The sequence below is a fragment of the Poeciliopsis prolifica genome, unplaced genomic scaffold, assembly GCF_027474105.1.
Source record: "Poeciliopsis prolifica strain line A6 unplaced genomic scaffold, Auburn_PproV2 SCAFFOLD075, whole genome shotgun sequence".
NCBI lineage: Eukaryota > Metazoa > Chordata > Actinopteri > Cyprinodontiformes > Poeciliidae > Poeciliopsis > Poeciliopsis prolifica.
In genome coordinates this window covers 1,727,531-1,751,111 of record NW_026562450.1, presented here as the reverse complement: position 1 = coordinate 1,751,111, position 23,581 = coordinate 1,727,531, and the positions used below count along the sequence as shown (strand labels likewise).

Genomic DNA, 23,581 nt, shown 5'->3' with positions numbered 1-23,581 from the left:
ACACACACACACACACACAGATGTGCCTGTATGTTTGTAAATGTGTCCATTCACACGTCCTCTATCATTTCCCTCTCCTCCGTCTGCCTGCTTCTTCTCGTCTGTTGTGTTTTGTTGTCATTCACACCGTTGCCACCTTCCTCCTCCTCTTCCTCGTGTCTCTGCCTCCTTTCGTTTCGTCTTCGCTTCGCCGTCTCCTCATCACACATCACAAGGCAAGAATCACCCAGGCAACTCGAGTCCATCTGCTTCCCCTCCGACTCCTCGCTTTTAAAATAAAGAAATCCTTTTTTTTCTCTCTCCCCCTCCTCTTGTTTTGCTGCAGCAGCTTTTCTTTAATATTTCCTAGTTAGCTGCTGCAATTTTTTGTTTTCATTCTTTCTGATAGGTTAATAAATGAGGCGCCAGCTTTTCTATTCAAATGTGTAGATTTCATTCATTTGAATGAAAAAATGTTCTGCCTTTCTTTGTTGTTTCCCATCTCATCCTAATAATTGTTTCTTCTGTATTTATCAGCAGTGTCTGATTTGTAGGTTTTATCTTTTTTTTAATGTGGAACTAAAACCCTCCACAGCTGAAGGAAGTCGCCAGAGAACTAATCTTGGAGCTTGTTTCAAGAAGTACTTTTGCACTCGACTGGCTTTTGTGTGAAGTAATCGTGGCGATCTAGACGGAGGAGAGCTAATAAAGTTTGTCACACAGAATTGAATTTTCTCACACAGATGAAAAGGAAAATAAGAAATGCACCACTTCTCTTTTGTATTAAATAAACCCCTGTTGCTACTTCTACAAAAAAAAAGGAAAAAAAAGCATGATTAGGTCTAAATTGGATGCTTTGCTGCAATATCTAAAATAAGGTTTACGTTTGGCCACATTTGAGTAAACGTAAATAAATATTTTTTTATACAATTATGGGGAATTAACAGAATATTTCCAAGAATAGTTCAAGAAAGTGTCAGCAGCGCTGCACTTCTTTCATCAACATTCTACACACAAATCCCCATTTAGGATAATTAGTTTTATGCTCTTTTATTAAGAATAAAAATAAATAAATCACATTAACATAAGTATTCCCAGATTATTTCAGGCTGTTTCCAGTGATTGTCCTTGAAATGCTTCAACATCTTAAATGGAGTCAGCTTGTGGTAAATGCAGTTGATTGGACTTGATTTGAATCATCTGTCAATATAATTTTAAGGAAAGATATTAATTTAACACAATTTGGAATAAAAACGTGGAACAAAACATAATGTGGAAAGAAGTGAAACCCTTGCGATTACTTTGTGGATCCACTGAATTAGCTGTTTAGTTCTGCAGAAACAAACAATAAAGAACAGGGAGCTCCTGTATATGGCCTTTCTGAAATATTCATACTCTGTACATCTGATTTTATTACCTTGCAGTTTCAAACTTTACTGCGTTTTGTTGGGATTATGACAATTAGATCAACACAGCATACTGTACGATACGTATAACAGTAAGGTAGAAGGAAAAGTACACAAATACACGGGTTTGAAACCGTTTACCAAATTTACCATTCGTCTAATCTGCTGGTAAAGGACAGGATCCTTAAAGTAAAGGACAGGATGGATCAGAGAAGAAACCATGTTAACTGTGGAGGAACTGCAGAGATCCACTACTCCAGAAATCTGGAGAAAACCATTTTCTTTATTTAAAAAAAAAAAAAAAAAAAAGCATTTTTGGGGCTTAAATTGAGATAAAGGCTAACCATTTCCCCCTCCGTATAAAACGATAATTGGGAATTTTTATCAAACTGCGAAACGTTCACTGTAACTTGGGCTACTTCCCAAACGACAGCAAATGTTTCAACTCTAAATAAGTCCTATAAGATCTGTTTTAACCACAGAGAAGAAGGTGCGACACAGGAAAAAGAAAAAACATTTTGAACCACTGCGAAAGATTTTTGCCTCTTGCCTTGAGAAAGCAGCCCTAACCAAAGAGACTGGAGAGTCGCTGTCCGTAAATTATGGGGACGTCTGAGCAGATTTCACGGCGAATTAGTAAAAATGAGGATTTTAATTGTTTCAGCTCTGTTTTCACTCCAACAGGTGCCCACGATATCCATCAATTACATCTGCGACAGTGTATACCGTTGAATTTTTAGGCCTTATTAAATTTAAACATAATAAGTGCTTTTCAGATGAACTATTGGAGCAGATTTGCCTCCTTCGATCTTTAACCCATATTGACAGTCACTCCGACTCCAAAGTGTCGAAGCCAACACCGGTAACATTCACCCAGTTCAATACGACGCTTCTCTTCCCCTTCCAACCATTTTTCGTTCAGCTTACCTTCGTCTCTGTGTGTGATCGACTGAAAACACAATTTTCTTCCCATCTCAGTAGAAAAGCTCTGTTGAAGGAACATCAAGAAGTGCGGGGAGAACAGCCATATTGTTGGTGTTTTATTACAGTGTCGACAACTGGATGGAAACTAAATTCAGGAGGGAAAAGGGTGATTTCATTTCTTGTGCCTGACTCGCCCTCCACCCCTTCAAGTGTTGCTCCTCACTTCTTTTTTTTTTTTATTAATTTATTTTTTTTATTGTTTTTGCTTCGTCTCTGAATTTCATCTTGCCGTTTTAAATTTTTCTTCCAACTCTACGCTGCCCCACCTCCCTCGTTTTCTCATCTTGCTAAGCCAGCAGTGAAAGTGTTTTTCGAATCTCTTGTGTCAGCAGCACTGTCAGGCCTACACACCGCTTCCTAACTAAATATTATTCCTCCCTCTTTTTTTTTTTTTTTTCTTTCGAGAAGACGTTGTCCATTTATAAGCAGGAAATAGTAGTTTTCTGCTTTGTTCAACTCCCCTGGTATTTAAAAAAAAAAAAAACTTTTTGCTTTTGGAATTAAACAAATGATGCAAACTTTTGAATACACATATATATATATATATATATATTTTTTTTAACCGGTCGCAAACACCTTTTTTTGTGTCCAATGCACGCTGGCAGTTGCACGTCCAGGTTTTTCTACCAGCAAATGGTAACAACCATTAGCTGAATGAGTGCCGACATGGGAGTTGTTACTGCTGGCTGCTGAACTCACATGCACACCAATACAGGGAATTACTCTGTCATTTTCACCCATGGGCACTGGACACTGTAGCAGACAAAAAATGCTCTTTCACATTCTTTCTTCCAGGCACACTCATATTCATTCAAAACTAATCACTGTTCAGAGTTGCAGAGTGAATATGACAGCAAGGATCATGTAAATCGGTAACCTGGATGAATGCAATCTACCAAGTCAGGAATTAGAGGCCGCTACATGACAGGAATAATGAAGAAATGTAGAAATGTTCTCATTTCTGCTCACAAGATTAAGGTTTATAGCAAGAGACGACTTAGTAGAATTTTCTGAGTAATTCAATTCAAAAAATATTTTATTAATCCCAGAGGAAAATTAAATGTCACTCATACAATTTTCCTCAGATTTCTTGCAGACAGCTTTAGTGTTAACTTCTTCTGTTTCTCTTTCTTTGCCCAAATAGTGTACACCCTGTAATGTTTTTCTTAAAACTGCTCTACATTGGATTGGTTCACTCAGTAGCTTGAACACATTGGGTAACATTAGCCAAAATCCCCTGAGTAAGAATGACTGATGTATTAGCTAGCACACAACGAGAATAACATAGGGTTAGCTTCAAAGTATTGGTAAATATTAGCTAAAATGGCTGTGTAATAAGCAGAATATACAAATGATGCTTGTTTGGCTAACTTAGTTGCTTTGAATGCAGTGGCTAATATATGGGCAAAATCCCGTGAGTCAGTTTGGCTAACTCATTAGCTCACAGCCAAAATAAAATCTTAGCTAACATTGCTATAATTGGGAATTAGCATGTAACACACTGAATTACAGATATTGGTAGAATATAAGTCAGAACATACTAATGTCAGCTGAACATATCTCTAAATTAATCAACTTTTATTGTCGTAACTAGAATAGCAATAAGTCCAGGAAGTTCTGACTTTACGCAACTATGTAGGTTCACAGAGTTCAGCCCATTCAATTAGTTTTTTCTCTGATATTCAGAGGTACAATAAGTTTCAGTGTGAACATACAAGCTAACATGCTCAATTTACATAGGCTTGTTAGCCAGAATAGTTGCTTGAACATGTTGGTTAGTATTAACTCAGGAATAATCTTCTTTTACAGTTAAAAGTGATTTAGGACTTAATACTGTCAGTTCTTTCAGTCAAAGCTGTTCTGTGTTATACTTTTTGGATAAATGTCTTGAATTTTAGCTCCACTGACATTTTAAGTAGTGGAAATGACTCCTAGAACTATAAGATGAGCACAGAAGCCCCAAATGTTAAAAATCCAGAATAATTGTGCTTTAGTTTAGGTTATGTCTCCAACTTGATATAATTTGCTTGTAGTTCAGTGAATGTAGAATTTCGGTGTTTAAAAAAAAAAACAATTGCAAAACAATTTTTTAAGATGAACGTAACTCGAGGGACGTTGTCCTTGCGGAACTGTGTGGTGCGGACATTTTAGCATGATTCTTTAGGCGAATCATGCAGCGACCACACACTGCATTCATTGTTAAATATGTCCTGATAACTCATTTTGATAAATTTGTGTGGGTCATGATTTTTCCTCTTGACAATAGCGACATGTTTAGAATGTTCTTTTCAATATCTGGGAAGTAAATTATCTGCTGCACACATCTTTAAAACTAGATCAGCTTGCCATAGAGTCATATTTAGCGCCATTGTTCTGCACAATGAGGCGGAACGTGTGACCTCTTCCAATACAATAAAGCACAGGATCGTTCAGAGTTTAGAAATGTTACTTGTAATCGAAAATATCTCTGGCTATTGAATTGCTCAGCTTCTGATGTCCTTTATCAGGCTACTTAGCCTCTGGGGCGCACTTAAAAGCAGCCCTGCAGTTCAGAACGACGTCCTTTATGCTTTGGATGCTCGAATAAACAACTTACTGCCTGATATTTTTCACAAACCCAAAGTTCGACAGTCCTTCAGGGCTTTATTTCACTTTCTCAGCTGTAACTGAACTACTGCTGTCCAGCAAACAGAGAAGCCCATTTCCTCACAGAAAATAAAAATTACAAACATCTTCTCTTGCTTTTCTCTCCTTTCATCTGTCTCTGGGTATCTTGTGAAGCTTCCAGACATTATTCATCTCTTTACAAGGTTGTTTGAAGCCTTTCAGATGTAAAAAGCACTTTTTTTTTTCTATTCTTCCCCCCCACCCCAACTCCAGCTCATCTACATGAACAAAATTGATTTCTTGTGCAGGTTTCGATGCTCTCGGAGACCTGTTAAAGCCCACAGTCACCGCGCACACCGCACCACCTCCTCCTCCTCAAATGGCCATCCATCCTGGAGGAAAGCTGCTAGCCAATGACCTCGACTCCTCTCTGGCTAACCTTGTGGGCAGTGAGTGCTGACACATACAAACTTGTTAACCAAGAGAGAAAACGAGTCGGAATAGCTGCGCAGCAGATGGAACAGTTACATAACTTTACCAATGCAACACCGGGCCTTGAATAATTACCAGGCGCTGGCTGTACTGCGGTTCCTGTTGAGCACAAGTCCAGAAAAAAAAAAATTTCACCATGTTCTCTTTTTCTTCTCCCTGTTCAGATCTGCAGTTTGGTGGAACTGGAGCCAAGAAGTAAGTTTCTAGACTTGTTTTTGACAGATTAACGCAGTTCCGTACTACATTTGCTTTCTCGCATGTTTGTACTCTGGCAAGGGAAGTGCTCAAAATATTTATCGTATGCCCGAAGAAACACTCCCAGCAGACTTATCGGGTTGTTCTGCTTGTTCTTCCAACAGGCCAGACATGCAGTGGAACCAGCCTGGTGAGAAGAAGCTAACCGGTGGCCAAAACTGGCAAAATAAGACCATGTCGACCACACAGTGGAGCCCCGCGCCCATGGCTCCACAGCCCATGCCTGTGCCACATGTGGTGAGGAACCTTAGCTCTGTGGACAGTTTGTCTAAGAGAGATGTCGACGTGTTTGCAAGTTCCTGAAGGCTGTAGTAATTCTGCTCACGATTATTCTGTTTGCGCAACTTTTAAAAGTTTTAATGTATTTATAATTAAGGCCTTAAAGCATCTTAAATTCGCTAATAAAATGGAAGTTATCCTTAAATCCATTAATCACAAGTTTTAAATGTTGTTGTGGCAGGATTATTTAATCTCTTATATTCCATGCAGTTGGGTTTCCTTTCTTCCAGGACTTTTCTGTTAGGTATAAGTTTGAGTTGCAGCCAGACATGCCACTAACTAGCTGCTAATATAGTCTGGCTAACTTGCTCGCTTTTTTGCATCTGTAATGGATAAGTGCAAATTTATTGTCAGATGGCTGAACGATGTTAATCTCTGCCACTGGCTCACTGCTACATGCATTTAGAGTTTAGATTTATGGCCTGGATCACACTGCGCTTGTTATTACATACTTATGTTTATTACCATTATGAATTTTATGAACTTTGTTGTCTGAGCCATCACTTTTTTTTTGTCTATTTCTACTACTGATGTGCCTTGAAATTGCACTTCGGGGACAACTAGATGTTTGAATTTGAATACAGGCCAGAGAAAACCCAACGTGAATGCAAAATATGAAGTTATTACTCATTGTACTACTTATTAAACTACTTAAACTAGAGGAATCTGTTGAGGTAATAAAGTGAGTAGGGCGCAGACATTAATCTGGGCACTGCACACGCTACGGTTCCGCTCCTATCGATCACACATCCCAGACGATTTGTGCCTGACGTTACAACGAGCGACAAGATGGAGCTGGAAGACATTAAACGGATAGAAATGGCAAAAGTTGCATTTTATAGTTACAAAACAAAAGCAGTAAAATCATAAATAAAATAAAGTGCCGGATTTGCTTCAGGCTTAGGCCTTTAATAAAAATTAATCAGTCGGGTTGGATCGGGCTCAGACCTGGTTGAGTCAAATTCTTCTGGCCCGATCGAAACTGTATGTGTGTTCTGTGCAAGAAAAGTTTGGCACTTTGGGTGTTAAGGATGCAGAGAGCCATATGCAGTGAAACGAGCACAAAGCTGCTGCCAAGAGTCACAAACAAATCCCAGAAATGTCTTAGTTTTGATGCAGTGGGGCCAACGCTCCCCAGAAACAGTCGGCGCTGCCACTGGCGCTGATCTAGAAGTAGCATTTGGCGTGAAACACCATTATGAAACACAGGTTTAGTGGCTTTTAAACACAGAGAGCGAGCACCTGTCTTAAATTTCAGTCATAATGAACTTAAAAAGTCTTAAATTTGAGTTGATGCAACATGAGGAACAGCGGCAGCGCTAAAGTTCACAAATTTCCACTTTGTACTCTTGTCTTTATTGGAGGTTGTCTCGCCTCTGAACAATATGTTTTTTCTGTTTTACATGATGATGAGAGAAATGGTGTTTCTGGGCCTGCAGCCAGCTGCTGTTTAGCTTTGCTCTCTGTGGTTTGACAGAAGGGGGAAAAACGGCTTGTGACTCTGACGGTCTAATTTAGCTCTAATCTTCCAAAGCGCTGCAGATTTTTCTCTTCCAGAATTTGCTTAATTCGAACTCAAAGGAACCGGCTAAACACACGGTGCTTTCAGGAACTTGCAGACATCTTACCGGGATGCTCAGTGGGTCAGAAACTGTTGCAGTGAATGCTGGTTTGTCCTCGCGGTGCATGTCAGTGCGTGTGTGTGTGTGTGTGTGTGTGTGTTTGCACATTATCTCAGTGCGGTGTTGTGCATGATTGTGTGCTGATCTTAGCAGCTCCTGATTGTCCTCCTGATCTCTGCTCTGCAGTTTCTGGCTGACAAAGACAAAACTGTCACTAACCCCTGTCTTGTTCTTCTTCTCTCTTTCGCTCTGCTCTCCTGTTGATCGTCTCCTCTTCTCCTTCCTGACTCCCTGTCCTCCCTCACCTCCCTGTCATCCCGTCCAATATCTCCTTCCTGGCATTTTTGCATCGTCATCCGTTCGTCTTCCTTCCCGTGTTTGCCTGCTGTCCTGCTCCGCGGTGGCTCCCGTTTGGCGTCCTCTCGTCCTGTTTTCGCCATGCTGTCTTTGTCGTCCGTCCATCGTCATGGTGACCCCGGGTTTTCTTTGCTTCCTTTGCGAACTCTGTGCCTTTTTTTTTTTTTTTTTTTCCCCATTTTCAATTTGCTGTCCTCACCACCTTTTTGACAAATTTTGCTTACTTGTCCAATTCCTCATTGTCCTTTGTTTTACATGAACGTCTTCTCCTTCCTGTTTGACTTCGCTCGTTCTCCTGTTCCCGCCTCCCCTCCTCCTTGTCGTCCCTCTCTCTTTCTCTGACTCCTCTCTGTCCCTTGTCCCTTTTCCCTGTTGCGTCCTGATGCAGAATGGAATGTTCTATACTAGTTATGTAAGTACTTATCTCTGTTTAGTAAGACAAGTCCCAACGAGCCTCTCAGAAATGTCTGCTTATCCTCCTCATCTTTCCCCTCCTTTACCTCCTGTTGCTCTCGTTTTCCCCAGAGACACTTGTTGGAGAATTTTGACTCTTGCTTTCTGCTCAGTTTCTACAAATAACTTCCTCGTGTCTGAGCTGTGCAAGCCGACAGTGTGTGCTCTAATTTTCTAAGCTTTTCAGCTCTGCTGTTTGAACATCTCTAATCAGGCTTTCTTATGACTTTCTTTTGTACTTTGGCTGCAAATTTTTTTTTTTATCATTTATTTATTTATTAAAAACCTTTTAATTCAGAAACCCTGAAGAAGAACAGAACAGTTCATAATAGGGACAGGAAATATGGACTTAAAATGTTACCCCAGTATTTTGTGGTATTGTTGTGATGGCGATAAAAGTAACAACTATTTATTACATCTTTGTTAGATGATTGTGGCTGTGACTCTGTGTCTCGGCAATCATAGTCCCACAAACACGAATGCTGCTCCTGAAAAAGATTCCTGTTTGTGTCACTAAGCTGCTCACAGTTACTGCACTTAATCGTATTTTCAAACTAATTTTTATTTCCCGATACTCTCAATGAGCAAACAGTGGAGGAAAACAGTAAAACTAACAATCCCAACAGTGCGGACAGTTTCAGGGGGTTCAAACAAATTTCCTCGGCATTTATCGTGACAACAAATCAAAATCGTTCACACGATAAGAAATTTATCACGATAAATGATGAGTGACGCGCGTCTTTGTTCTGCAGCAATCCTCTGACTTCTTCACAGAACAGATTAAATCGGGTGCAGGCGGGCTTTTTCTACAAATTGCAACATATTATTCATTTTTATTGATCGCACCGTGAGGAAATTCACTTGTTTCAGCACCGGAGTAACAAAATATACCCAAGTAAATGTGAAAAAGACTAGAAAAATCAGCATAAAAGATTGTTAAAATGTCTACAAATGTAAAATGCAAAAAAAAAAAAAAAATCTGTTGCTTTTTTGATTTCATGGATTTCATAATGGGTCTGCAACTAACAATTATTTTAGTAACTGATTATTGTAACGACTAGATAAAACAATTTGGCACATTATGCTGATTTTTCATTAATGACCCAAATGATTTCTTTTTTTTTTGCAATATTAGAAATACATTATAATATGTAAATAAACAAATCAATTCCTACCTCAAACATGACAATAACCATTTTATCACCTAAAATGCAAAAAAAACAGCATTTAGTGAATTTGGACCAGGGATCACTTTGGGTATGACACAAGGTGTTTTTTTTTAATTAGTATTATTAAAATTATTATTTTAAATACAAAACATGAGTATATTTTGTACAGTTTTGACTTAATTATTGCTCTAAACATGTTGCTTTTTCATTAAATGACCTTTTTTTTTGAGTCTGTATTCGCCAGTTGACAACTAGTCGATTGCTAAATTAACTGGCGACTATTTCAATAACCGATTAATCACAATGAATCGTTTCAGCCTTGCGTACAAGGTATGTAGAGAGAGACCAGATGAGGTCATTTCTGAAGCGTTTGGTTTAGATTTATTAGATATTATTGAGAAAAATCAAAACAAAACCTGTCGCACCATTTTTGGTTTCTATTTTGAAGGAAAAACTTTTAAGAGATAAGGCATAATTCATTGCATCTCCATTCTCCAGTACTGTTAACGAGAAAAGGCCAAATTAAATGCTGGAGAAGGAACAAATCGGCCTTTAACCAATATTTTAACTGCTGCTGGTGACACGGGCGGCTCAAAACACCAAAACGACTTCCATAAACACTCGTCGCAGCTTGTAGAAGGGTTGAGGAAAACATCACAGGTAGCAGAGCAGCAATTAAAGTGGCTGATGAAATGCTTGCAGCAGAGACTCTGGCCAGAAAGTTGCAACAGTCTCAGCTGGAGACGCGTCTCGCATTTTAAGTTCGGGAGCCTGGAAAGCGTCTCACTCATTTAACTGTCCCACTTAGCCTTGCAGGAGGCTAAGTGGGCTGGAAGTCTGGCTGCGGAGAATCAAAAGGAAGAAGGGGTGGGGAGGGGGAGCTGCGCAGCATGCACCTCGAAACGCGGCACAAAGGAGGCAGAAACGGGCAGGTGAAAAATAAAAATGAGTCACCGAACGAGAATTCGGAGGGCGAGGCGGCGAAGGCCGTCAGCTGTGCGCCAAGACAGATGGACGTCAAGAGTGAGGGAGAGTCTGAAGCTTTGCAGAAACAGCTTCTCGTTTTGTTTCCCCCCCACTCAGATGTTTCTGTCACGTTTTGATTTGGGGAAAACAAAACAAAAAAATCAGATAAACGAGATGAGGCGGCACAACTGAGAGGCGAACACTTGGTGAATTAATGAGAGATTAAACCGCAGGTGGCGGGAAAGTCGACTTAATCTGTTAATAGCGCTTTAAATACTCCAACTTCTGAACTGGCGGTGAGTTACTGAGCGGCCGATGAAAGTATATTTGATGAAACAAGAGTCGGAATTGGGTCTTTTTTTGTTATTTTGTAGATCTGAGACAAATTGATCGGGGGGGGGAGTTTGAGCAACAACTGGCTCTCCAGGGTCACAACTACAAGCATATACCAATCAATTGGATTGATTGCCTCCTAAGATGGGTTCACAGCTTCACCTCGCCTGGTCTAAAACCTTTTTATTCCTTTAGATCTCTGGGAAGAGAATCGCTGCTTCTGCCTATCCTTCCTCTAAAAGTCAATCGAAAGCTCTGATAGTAGATAAGTCTATTGAGAACCTGTCGAAAACCTTGCAGAACGACAGTAATGCTTTTCATCTGTTTTTGTTCTGCACCTGCCATTAAGGCGCCGCAGCCTTGAGTGTAAAGTCTGTGCTTTGCAGGATCGTTCCTTGAAAAGAGCTGAAGCTGATGAGCTCACAGTTATGCAGATGTGGTCTAATGTTAGGTAAAAATTTTAAGTCTTTTATTGTATAAGCATGCATTTAAAAACAATACCTCTAATTTGAGCATATGTATTCCCGATAAGCTGAACAAAGACACATATTTCTCATATTTCACCACCACTAAAGAGAGAAGGATATTGCACATATTTCCTGTTGCCCCTGATGTTACCGCAGTAACACAAAGCAGGATTGTGATTGGATAAGCGATGTGAACACAGCGTTGCAGCAGATCAGCAACGCACTGCAAATTATTTAGCCGCTTTTTATGGACAGATCCGCCGTCTTAAGTAACTTCCACTTAGTTTAAAACATTGATTAAGGAGCTGATGCAAAAAACTGCAATTAAAGGATAATGCTAGTGCAGTTTTATTTTTCCCCATAAAACCCTAAACTCTATCGTGGCAACGCTTTAATTACTGTAATCCATCATTTTATGTCGAGAAATAAAGCAAAACATGACTTTCCGGAGCAGCTAATTACTTTGTATAATGGAAATATTGCACTGTTTTCATTCCGAGACCATATTTTTTCTAAAAAAAAAAAGAAAAAGAAACGTACCAATTTCTCCATCACAAATCAGCAGTTTTGATGCAGAAAGGCGTCGCTTCCAAAGCAACAGCTGCACATCGCCATGGCAGTGAACAACAGGAAGCCCGCTCAGGTGCGGCGGATTGCATTTGCCCTGAACATGGCAGAAAGCAGAGCGCGGCCTCATCGTGCCTCTCCTTTTGAAGTGGTGGGAATGATTGCTCACAGTGGGCATCCGCTAAGTACTTTAGCTTCTCGCTGTGCCGCTGAACGTACACATACTCGAGCTTTAAATGATTTGTCCTTTCACAAGCTGGGCACTTAAGGGTTCTAGAGGCGCTCAAGCCAAGTCAGTCAGGTGTTTGATGCAGATGTATGTTTTTGGGGTTTTTTTTCTCTCCAAACAATTGAGATGAGGCTGAAACTGAAGCAGGTTAGTTATTTTCTTCTGAAATCAACTGTTGGTTTGTTTTTGTTGTTGTTCCAGGCTCCAGCGCCAATGGCTTTCCCCATGACCACACCACAAGTGCCTGTGTATGGAATGGTGAGTGTTGCACAGAAAAAGTGATTCTCCCCTCATATTTGGTTCTCTTGCTTTACCAGGATATCTGCAGGTCTCAGCAAGTCAAATTTAAGGGTATTTAAGACCTTTTTTGATGCTATTTTGAATTAAATTTAATGCCAAGCTAAAAAAATAAAAACTACAGATGTATATATAGGGTGATCAGTTGGCAACATGAAGTGAGCCAGTGGCAAAAACTAATGTCATCCAACCAACTGGTGATGAATTAGCATCTAATTCTTGGAAGATGTAAAAAAAATAAAATGAAAAGGCTAGCTAGCAAGGATATATTGGCAGCTAGTTCCTGGTAGCCTGAAGTCACAGAATGCAATGAAGACAGATGTTTGTGCAAACTTTTGCCTAATAGAAAAATCCCACAAGACAAATAAAATTACATGAAAGATTAAATAGTCCTGCCACAACGAATTTTAAGACTTATGACTAGCCCGTTCAAGGATGTCTTACATTTTTCTAAATGATTTTAAGACATTTTAAGGCCTTAATTTTTGATATACTCAGACTTTTTCAGGATGTCCAGTTTGCACATTAGACTTATCAAAATTGTGTGTGATGCACTTTGTGGTAAGTGTGATGAAAATTTGCATTCAGCTTTTCTGAGAAGATGATTTGTAGAGCTGCCAGTTTGAGTTACACATTGGGCCTTTGACTAGGCCATAAGAACACATCAATTTTCCTTGACCTGTGCCTTGCAGTGTAACTCTTGCTTTTCGTTTGAGTTGTATTTCTGGAAGGTGAACCTTTGTTGTTGTTTTTTTCATGGTTATCCTGAATGTAGTTCCAGCCATTTTCCTGTGATCTCAGACCAGTCTGTGTGTATATGTGTGTGTGTGTGTGTGTGTTTCATGGCTCTCCAGGTCCCTCCCCAGATGGCTCAGATGGGTGGGGTACCTGTGATGGCTCCACAGCCGATGATGTACAACCAGCCTGTTCTCAGACCCACCAACCCTTTCGCGCCCATGCCAGGAGCCCAGGTAGCCACCACGAACTCCTGCACAGTGATTGGCTTCTTTTCAACTGATTTCTAGACAAATTAGGAAAACAAAGCTTCAATCTGTTGAATTATTGTTTTCTTTTATTTTCCCCTTGTGCCAGTAGTTTTATCTGTTTTTCTCTCTTTGCTTATAGGACTGTTATAACACTGTGGATTTCATTTTGATGTCATTTTTCTGTCCTCTCTCTTCCCATCCAGATGCAGTTTATGTAATCCATTCATGGGGAAGTCCAGTGCCAAAAGCGACAAAGCAGCAGAAAAAAAACAAAAAAACTCACGAGAGGACGATCGATCGGAGGGAGGAACGATTTGATCAGGCGAACGAAGAGACGCAGACAAGCTTGACCGACAGACATCGAAACAGAAGGGGGCGGAGGGGGCGGGACTCTGTCCCGGCTGGAACAACTGCTCTTGTGTGTGTGTGTGTGTGTGTGTGTGTGTGTGTGTGCGTGTGTGTGTGCGTGTGTATGTGTGTGGAGCTTCTCTGTGTTTATCATTTGTGTTTTAAATCAAGCGGACGGAGTGATGGGATGGGCGGACGTCTGGTTTTCACCCAGCCTGTTCGGTTCGGTGTCTGGATCCAGAATTAGCTTTATTTCAAACTGGTGCTATTTTGTCCTCTCTGAGTTCCTGTCTGCCTGCAACAGCAACTTGAGGGCACTTATAAGAGGATGTGTGCGTGTGTGTGTGTAGGCGTGTGTGTGTGTGTGTGTGTGTTCACAGCAGTTGTTCCAGGTAATGCAGCCTCTCTCCTCTCTCCTCCACCTTCAGTCTCTGTTTGTTTTTCGGAGAGAAACATAGAGGCACATTTTCTCAAGTATGTTTCCTGTAATTTTCCAATCCGTGTATTTTTTTTTTTATCCCTCTTTTGTTTTCTTTGCCTTTAACGTTATCAGGGCTTGTGCAGCAGTTTGTGGGAGCATCAAACGGTAACCGAGCGTTTTCTCCTCATGGCTTCTTAAGCTCTGCCGCTCGCACATCAAGACGGGAGGTCGACGAAGCGTCGGGACAAAACGTAAAAAAACCCCAAAAAACACAAATTTGTCTCAAGGGCTCGTCCCACCAGGGAAACGCAGCAAAACGTGTCCAGATGTTGTGGAGATCGTTGACTTACAGCTGCGTCGTGAAAACTGCTGGAAACCTGCCAGTCTGTGTGCTTCTAATCTGCTCAAGGGTTGGGTTCTTCACGTACAAATGTCACATGAAACTGATCAAATTTGACCTTAAAAGTAATCAATGAAGCTGTGTACATAAGCAAAAAAATATATATATGTTATTATTTGAGTGTGTAAGTTTTTCTTTTCTTCTCACATGGACTGTTTACCCATCTGTGCAAAGATAGTGAACATTATTGCAGTCAGTAGATACTCAGATTGTGTGTGTCTCTTTAAGTCTCGGGGCTTTGTGTGCGTCTTTCTCGGTGATTGATGAGAAGCTAATCCAGCACACTGAGGTTACGGCTGTTCTTAAAGGGATACCCACAGCCTTCTAGTCGAGCAGTAAAGGGATAGTTTGAAATCTTTTAAAGCAAAGTGCCTGTTGAGAGGTTATCTGCAGTGGAGAGCGATGCGTTTCTATTCTCTGGATTCGAAAGCTAATGCTAACATGCCACGTCCAGCCTCAAAAACTTTCTGCAGACGAAGCTTTACATTGGGTGCTTATTTACAGAGAAACATTATTTACATGATTGATTGATTGACTGATTGATAGACAAATATATTCTATATGGAAGTTCATGAGACCAGGCACCTAAAAGTCACAAAACCAACACAAGAAATACAGCAGCAGCTGAAGAAAGCAGCAACATAAAAACAGGTTGGAGGTCGTGCGCCATCAATAATCTTCCTTCTACCGATTTAAAGTACCTTAAGATCAAAAGTTTAACAGCAGTTTAAATGAGTGTTACTTTATTGGTTGTCACACTTTCATGTTCTAAATGCTCCAACCTCAGAATATGTTTCACAAAGGAAGACTTTTAAAGACGCACCACCTCCCATCTCTGCTTAAACATCAGCTCATTTGTAAATAAGTGCCCAAAGTAAACGCTCATAAAGTAGCGTTCAGATGAGCAAATGAGTCTTTTCCTGAAAACCTTTTAACAGAGCCTCTCTTTAAAAAGCCTGAATGTTCCTTTAAAAGAAGTGTTTTGTTGATTTTGTTCATCCGTGTTGAATATTCAAAGTATTTTTGGCTGACTAAATTGTTGCTGAAATTGCTGATTGAACTGTTGCCACGACGATAATGTGTGTGTGTTTTGTTTTGTTTTTTTCTGGTCCTGCTTGTGTTTCTGCCTGACGGTCGGCAGGCGACTCGTGTGGATCGGCCCGGACTTCTAAAAGCCAATAGATGCGGCTCCCTATTTTTCAGCAGGTCCGCATCGTGATTGATGATGGTGACGGCGGCGGCGCCGAGCCAGTTTGTTACTGAATCAAGTCGACTTCACTTTCGATTGCACTGAATCAGAGCGAGAGGCGGGAAGAACGCGGCGGCCCCTCTTCAGGCAGAACATCCGTCCTCATGAGTCGTGGCTGTTTGTGCGTATTGCACCGTGGGCTGTTCTCACGCGCACGCTTACACGTTTTTGTGTACGACTTCTTCCTCTTTTTTTTTTTTTTCCATTGAGGGTTACTTCTGAGGGTCAAATTTGAAGTCGTACTTTAAGCCCACATGTTTGATACAATTTCCTTTTTTTTTTCTCTCTCTAAAATCAAAATATTGCAAAAATGCACATGTGAAAAAGTTGCACTGAAGTGGCTGTCTCCCAGCAGTAGAGCTGTGGAGTTTTCTTTAAAGATAGAGATTTGTTTCGGCGTAGTTTTGTAGGGTTTAAGAGCTCTCGTCTATCGGCCATTTTGGCGACTGTTTCTTTTTTAATTTTTATTTTTTTTCTTTATCCTCCCAAAGTTGAACTTGAAGCTTTGTGTATTCTCATCAGGGTTCGGCAGTCCATCGGTGACGGTCCGGCCTCAAACCCATCGTCCGCTCGGCTGTGAATCCCCCAGAACGTCGCCTCAGTTTTGCCGACATCGCTGATCTAATGCGGCTCTTTCTGGCCTGTTTAGTCTGTATTTGGTCTGTGTAGATATGTAAAGTGCTTACAGTTTCTGAGTAGATTGGGTTCGACGCTACTCTTTAAAAGCTTCTCGTCAGTCAGTCTTGTGTTAGCTTAGCCTCGCTTCTTCTTATCCCGCCGCAGGGTTTCCCTCTGCGTCCTGTCCTCTCTGCTGGTGTCTACCAAATGATAGCTGTTGGTGTTTTTTCGTCCTTTAGCTGTAGATTAAAAACAAACAAACAAACAAAAAAAAAAACGTTTCTCTCAGGCTTTGTGGTTTGCTTCTCTCAAACTCCTCCTTTTCTTGCTACTTGCATTAATCCAGTATTCCAGCATCCTTCTGTTTCTCCGTGTTTGTCTCGTTCGTCCCCGATTGGACCCGAACAGCAAAGCTCACTCACAGATCTTCAGGTTTTTGTGACAAATCAATGTGATGACTGATCATTTTGAAGACTAGCTCTTATCCTTGTGAAAGTTAGCTTCGGCTAAAGGCCAGTGTTCTCAGTTTTCCTCCCTTTTTTTTTGTGTCAGAAAGAAGGTATAGAGAACCGTGAATCCTAATGTCTCTGGGAGACGCAGATCTACATCGTGGCCTTATGAACATTTAATGGGATCAAAAGGCTTTTTAAACATGTTGAAATCACCGTTATTGTCTCATGTTGAAGTTTTAAGGCCAGATCATGAAATAAGTGACTAAATTAAAGTAGCCTATCTGAACTTAGCCAACTTAGCCCATGTGAAATTTCAACTGGAGACGTTTCGATCAGGACTTGTTGCAACAATTAATATACTTTAAATTTTCATCAGCTTTAAAATACAGAACAATAACGTTTCAGTTTGTAGAAAATCACTTCCTGCTTTGGCCCGATGCCGATTTTCATGCAGTAGAAGTTTCCTGAAGCTAACTGTAGCGCCTTTCCTTGCTGTTGTGATATGGCTCGTTGATAATTCGGTGAGTGACGTGTTTCACAGGGGTTGATCTCCTGCTTCGTGAACTCGGCGCTTTTGTTTTGAACATTTGAACATTTCAGCTGCTTTCTGCACAGCTTTCTCTTATAGAAGCGTAAAGAGTTGGTCACCTCAAACGGATACAGAGGAAGGTATTAGTTGACATGAAATCAGACGGTAATCGAGGATCGTTTTGATAGTCGTTTGTTCAAACACATGAATATGTTTCTTTTAAAAATGCCTTGATTCGATGTTTTGGATCGCATTGGGACAACCTTAGTCATTATCCTCCTCATGGTTCCACTCACCTGACCTGGGGGGGAAACTTCTGGATGCTTTTAGCCGTCTACTCGCGTCTGTTGGGGACTTCCTCAAAGACGTCATTCAGCATGGTAGATTTGGACGGTGGCAACTTCAAGTGACTGAGAGTTTGGTTTATGATGAGAGAGACTCCAACTCTGGGCTGACGGTGAAGGTCACGAGGTTTTCTTCCCTAAAATCTCCTTGTTAGAAAGCAGAAAGACTGGCCTCCTGCGAGACTTTCTATCCAGACCTCAATGACGCAGCTTGCTTTACCTCGACTCCAGCTGCTTCCCTGCAAATGATTGACAGATTTAGCTTTTTTTTATGTTGCAGGCAGGGGATTGTGATCTTAGGCCAGTCTTCGTCAGCCAGTAGTTATCACAGCTTTTTTTGTGCAGGTTTGACTCTCTGGACAGGCTCTTACCTTTCTGGACTCTGACAGCAGCTGCTGTATCTTTGCGTCGTTGTAGCATGAAGCCAATGCAGAGGAGGATAAACTTCGGTGTCGAATCCGAACGTCTGATTACTGCGATTGGAGCGGACGTTCAGAGAGCAGGGTCCACTCAGTGAGAGTATGGTGTCGTCTTTCTCTGTGTTTTCGTCCTCAAACGCATCGGTAGCGGTGGTGACCTCCCTCCTCTTGCCCAAACTAGACGAAGGGACCGATTGATCGGACTCGACCAATCCCTCGTCCGTCCAGGGAACCGTTCGGGCTGAAACTCAGACATGTTTTTGTTTTTTATTTTATTTTTTTTTTTATTTGGACTGTTGATGAATGAGCCAGTACAGCGAAAAGCGTTGCCAAACTTCTCTGGTTGTTCTCCCAAAGAGCTCGCTTCGTTTCCTCCTGTGGCAAACGCCCTCTGCCATTGACACGGGCGACGAACCAGAACCCGCCAAGCTGAACAAAATGCGAGAGAGGGGGACTTTGATAGACGTCCTCGTCTTGTCAATGAGTCGGTGTGTTCAAAGATTTCTTCTTCGTGCACGCTCAGATAATTCATTTTTGTTTTTTGTTTTTTTTATATTGGTGTTTTGTTTTTTGGTTAAACCCCAACCCTCGGGATTGCTGCCTCACTATTCTGTATATAAAGAAACTCACACGCGCCAACGCAGCTTAAAGCATACCCTCATAACCTGCCTTTATTTTTCATTTACCCATTTTTATGTTACCTGTACATGAAGATATTAGCGTCCTAAGCAAGCATGCAGGTCTGACTCCCACTGCGGTGGGAGCGGGCTGGAGGGCTGCGAACCGTCGCCGTACATCAGGATCAGCCATGACTTCTCAGCGATGCCAAATGTTAATCTGTCTCTCTGTCCTCCTCCCTTTTCTCCCTCTCTCCTGCCCCGCCCGTCTCTTTGTACATTGTTTTCTATTTATTTAAAAGCAGAAATATATGGAGTGTATCGAGCATGGAAAGGCAAACAAATGTTACAGTTGATTTTAAAACAGAAAAAAGGATGGGCTTTTATTTTACAGCAAGCATATTTGTTTATTCTAGGGATTTGGTTCCTCTCTATTTTTTGTTTCTTTTTGGAAGAATAAAGTCATTTTCCATTCCTAAGCATTTGTCTGGGTTTTTATGTTGTCTAACGGTGGAAGCAACACATTGAATGAATTAGGTTTATAAAATGCGCAATACGTTTTTTTAAACTCGTTTTTCCTAAATTCAGACTTTATTTGTGCACATTTTGTCGCATTACTGCAACAAGCTTTGATGCATTTCATAGAGGATTTGTGGGATAAGCTAACACTGAATAGCAAAATAACGCAAAATAATTTTTAATCTTTCTCACAAAACTATGTCTGAAAAGTCCTGCACGTTTTCCAACATTCAGCCGCCTTCAGTCGATCATTTATCTGCAGCAGCTGCCTGTATCTGTACCAGCTTTGCACATCTAGAAGACTACACATTCGTGTAGTTCTTGGCGTAATGGCTCAAACTCAGACTTTGATTAGACCATCCTGACGTCTATGCTTTAAACCAGATCTGCACATCATCAACACAAATAAACGCTTTGCTGCTTCTGAACCTGGATGAGCTGCAATGCTTGATAAAACCATAAAGCTCTCCAGCAAAACATCATGAAGTAAAACATCCAACCGTCGGTTTCTGACGTCAAGTAGGATTAGGTCACAACCAGCACCATATAATCCACGTCTCTTTGGGTGGATTAGTACCAGTCTGGACCTCGGTGTGATTGAGATGCTGCAGTGAGACTTTAAATGGGCCATACGGGCTTATGAAACCGTCCAATGTGACTAAATTAAACAACTCTGGAAAGCAGGGTGGATCAAATGAAAAGACTCATTCCTATTTATTCCAAACATTTACTGGTTGTTGTTTCTGCCTGAGGTGATACAACCAGTTATTAGGGTTAGGTGGGGAGCGATGCCTTGTTCCCATGAGAACAGGTTTAGTTTGCCGTTTTCCCCACAATAAACTAAAGTCTGCCTGAGAGTTGATATTTTTCACAAGGGAGTAGAAATCCTGAACATGACGACACTGGTGGAGATTTTCTTCACTGAAAAAAATAAATGATTTGAATGAAAAATGTTTAATATTCCTTCCCTAAACAACCGAACAAACCAAGAGTCTATTGTGCTTTTTGTGTGTTTTTGTTTTACACCAGTTTTATGGAAATGTCGTCGGATCCAACTGGACATGCAGCTTAGGCGACCGCTGCTGTCTATTGGCCAGATGGTTACCATGATGACTGGATGATGACATGGTGAAAATGCCCATCTAAAGTTTCTCACACAAGTTTTTATAACTTACAAAACAAAACGCATGTTAGGAAGATCGGTTATGAGATTTTATGTTTGATTTGGACAAATTGATCTTTTCCGCAGATCATAATAAATTAGAAAAACTTTGATTTACAAAGTGGTTTAATATAATGCACATATTAACTTTTGCAGTTTTTCTTCAGCTTTAAATTAAAATCAAAATCTTCAGCTGAATTAAGGGCCAGATAAAATTATTCAAACAGTTTTTGTGGGGGATGGGGGATAAACACCCCAAAAGTAAAAAAATAAAACTTTTCTCGTGTTTTAGTTTTGCCATGAACTGAGTTCACAAGAAACATAAAAGCAACAACCCTGCGAAATAAAACGGTTGTAAACAATGGAGCAGCCTCACTGCCCCGACCCGATGGCCGCTGTGAAGAAAACACTTCACTCAGCCGTTTTACAATCGGCAACAGAACGGCACGTTAAGTTTCAGTGGAGAGGACGACCGTGACCCATGACCCCTCTCCTCCGGCTCGGTGCTTCACTTGGCTGAGCTTCACACAGGAGAACAAAACAGCTGAAACCGTCAGCAGACCCGTCTCTTCGTACGCCATGAAAAGAAACCGAACCGTCCTTTTCAGGTTCCCATCTGGCTCAACGCGTCCGGATCCCATCAGCTCTGGCGCGTCCTTGTTTGTTTTGCGTTCATAATCTTGTGATGTAAACCTGGGAACACGTCTGGCTTTTCTGTTATTCCAGCAACACTTGGACAGCGAAGGATTAAGAATGGCTTCCTGACGGATGAGGCTGTTTGTCTACGTCGAGTGTGACGCATCGGGCCTTGTTTCAGTGTTGGGACTTTGTGGCCCATCCCTGCAGTGTTGACCTCCTCCAGAGGCTGGCAGTTTATCTGTGGGTCCAGGATAAAACACACTAATCACTCATAACACGACGGCCACTGACACGTACTGCTTCTCCTGAGAAAACCTGCATCTGACTTTCTCATGGATGTCGCCACCAGCAGAGCCTTGGAGCCTTTTCTCATTTTTGTCCCAAACGTCAATGGATTTAAGAGGAACTAAGACAAAGCTATGCTTAACCGTGTAGATTAAGAAAGATTATATTTAACATTGTTTTAACAAAACCTCACAGGGGGATCAACCAAAGGGAAAAGGCACTTTTGACGCAGTGTAGCCACAAACCATATCCACAAACCTCGGCTTCTCTTTCAACATGAACGAACTGGCAGTAGTGTAAACAACCCTTTTAAATTCCTGTCACAGAAAATGTTTCCACTAGTTCTAGAAACTAGAACTCGTTTCTAGAGCAGCCTTTACATTTTGCCAAAGCTTGAACTAGAAATCTGAGGGCTTTTATTTTGAAGGCCTCAGATATCAGTTCTTCCTCTTGAGTGAAGCAGGTTAAGCCCAACACTGTGATTATGAAACACATTTGCCAAAAAAACAAAATGTCTTAATTGTTGAACGAGTCTGGTCAGACAGGCATTTTTAACCATGCCACCTTCCGCCACCAGATGGCGGTAATGCATCCATTGTTCGATTAACCAGCTCGAGGAGAACCTGCCTGTCTCTAAGATTCAAAAGTTGAATATTTTTAAAATAGATGAAAAACACCAACACTCCACAGCTCTGTCCCAGAGAATGGAGACACAGGTCATGACCTCTGGATTAATGAGTCTAAACTTGAATTATTTGGCGATCAGAAGAGAGAACAGCTCACCTCCAGAGCAGCTGTGAAGCACAGCAGCGGAAGCATCATGGTTTGGAGGTGATTTGCTCCACCATGAAGTCTTCAGCGTATCAGCTGGCGCTTGAAGAAAACCCTAGACTACCTGTGAAAATGTTAACTTTGGCAGAAAGAAAGAATCGGACCCTGCAACACAACAATGACCTAAAACGTGCGGGTAAGTGGTTCCTCATCCAGAAACCGCTTTCTTGTTAATATATTTGGTTTAATAAGTGAATCGTTGTCGTTGTAATGTGTGTTTTCTAGGTTACAACAACAAAAACCCCACAGGGAGAACATTTAAATCTCTACAGAGCCAAACTAGGAAGAGTGCTGGATCAGCCTCAATGCGGCCTCTCTTCAGCATCCTTCCTTTGGACTCGGTGACAGCTGGAACGAACACGTCTCTGAGTTACTTTAACAGGTTAAAACCTCAGAAGGCTCGTCGTTTCACTGATCCAGGAGCAGAAAGTGACAGAGATCCAGAAGCTGTCAGCCTCGCCGCGGCAGCGGCTGGCTCCGTCGCACCAGGCCCGTCTGCGGCAGCCGATGTCGACCCCCGCCTTCAGATAAGTTGTGACAGCTGTAAATTGAGAGGGGGGCGAGTGGAGGAGAGGAGGGAGCTGCTATTTTTATCTCCCATTCAACAGGGCCGAGAAGCCGTCTCTCTCTCTCTCTCTCTCTCTCTCCGTCTCTGCTGAAAGCCGTCGGACCTTCTGGATCTCTCCTTTCTGCCTCAGCGGAGAAGCTTCTGGAGACCGGGGCGCGACATTAAGACCGGCAGACCCTCCACCGTCTGGGGAAGGATTTCAAAGCGGAGACAAGCAGTTTGTAAAGACAGAGAAGAAGACGTCAAGAGACACCAACAGGCCCAACATGGCTCTGCTGTGCTACAACAAAGGCTGCGGGGAGAAGTTTGACCCCGACAAGAACAAGGATGGTGAGCTACTTCCGCCTGGGTCGGTCGTTTTCTGCCCGGCGCGTTGCATTATAGTTACCTTTGTAAAGAAGCTCCGATCTTTTCTGCTTCTCTGAGGAGCCATCACAAAGTTTTCAAGTTATCCTTTTCGCTGAAGTCAAGCACATGTGACCATGCTTGTGTTTTTTTCTGGTCTTGATGTTCAAATCAAATAGAAATTGATGGTAGAAATATGCAAGGCCTTTATAAATGTGCAGATATGCAAAGAGCAAGTGATCGGATTGAATTTTCTTGGAAAACAGAAAAGCAAAAAGCTAGAGTGCGAGGCATGCAGCCACGTTTTTGTGGAAGGACCTGAGGGCCTGGAGATCCTTATATGGGACATCCATCACCTCTACATAGCCAGGACCGTGTGTGTGTGTG

At 41.5% G+C, this 23,581-nt stretch overlaps 2 protein-coding genes across 6 annotated transcripts in view; both read left to right on the top strand.

The window, feature by feature from the left end:
• The window catches only part of si:ch211-200p22.4 (phosphatidylinositol-binding clathrin assembly protein), a 64,703-nt gene extending 45,379 nt beyond the window's left edge, over nucleotides 1–19,324 (top strand). For 4 of the 5 annotated variants that reach the window (XM_055021276.1, XM_055021274.1, XM_055021277.1 and 1 more), the window contains 7 exons: nucleotides 5,285–5,425; nucleotides 5,633–5,663; nucleotides 5,828–5,960; nucleotides 8,370–8,393; nucleotides 12,367–12,423; nucleotides 13,317–13,433; nucleotides 13,652–19,324. In XM_055021276.1, the coding sequence (XP_054877251.1) occupies nucleotides 5,285–5,425; nucleotides 5,633–5,663; nucleotides 5,828–5,960; nucleotides 8,370–8,393; nucleotides 12,367–12,423; nucleotides 13,317–13,433; nucleotides 13,652–13,666 (518 nt within the window). In that variant the 3' untranslated portion in view covers nucleotides 13,667–19,324. The remainder of the gene's footprint in view (nucleotides 1–5,284; nucleotides 5,426–5,632; nucleotides 5,664–5,827; nucleotides 5,961–8,369; nucleotides 8,394–12,366; nucleotides 12,424–13,316; nucleotides 13,434–13,651) is intronic. The other variant, XM_055021275.1, reaches the window with a different exon arrangement.
• Nucleotides 19,325–22,915: 3,591 nt separating this feature from the next.
• zgc:92429 (uncharacterized protein LOC445063 homolog) overlaps nucleotides 22,916–23,581 on the top strand; it is a 7,562-nt gene continuing 6,896 nt past the window's right edge. Inside the window, exon 1 of the mRNA XM_055021286.1 lies at nucleotides 22,916–23,179. Within this exon, the coding sequence (XP_054877261.1) occupies nucleotides 23,116–23,179 (64 nt within the window). The 5' untranslated portion in view covers nucleotides 22,916–23,115. The remainder of the gene's footprint in view (nucleotides 23,180–23,581) is intronic.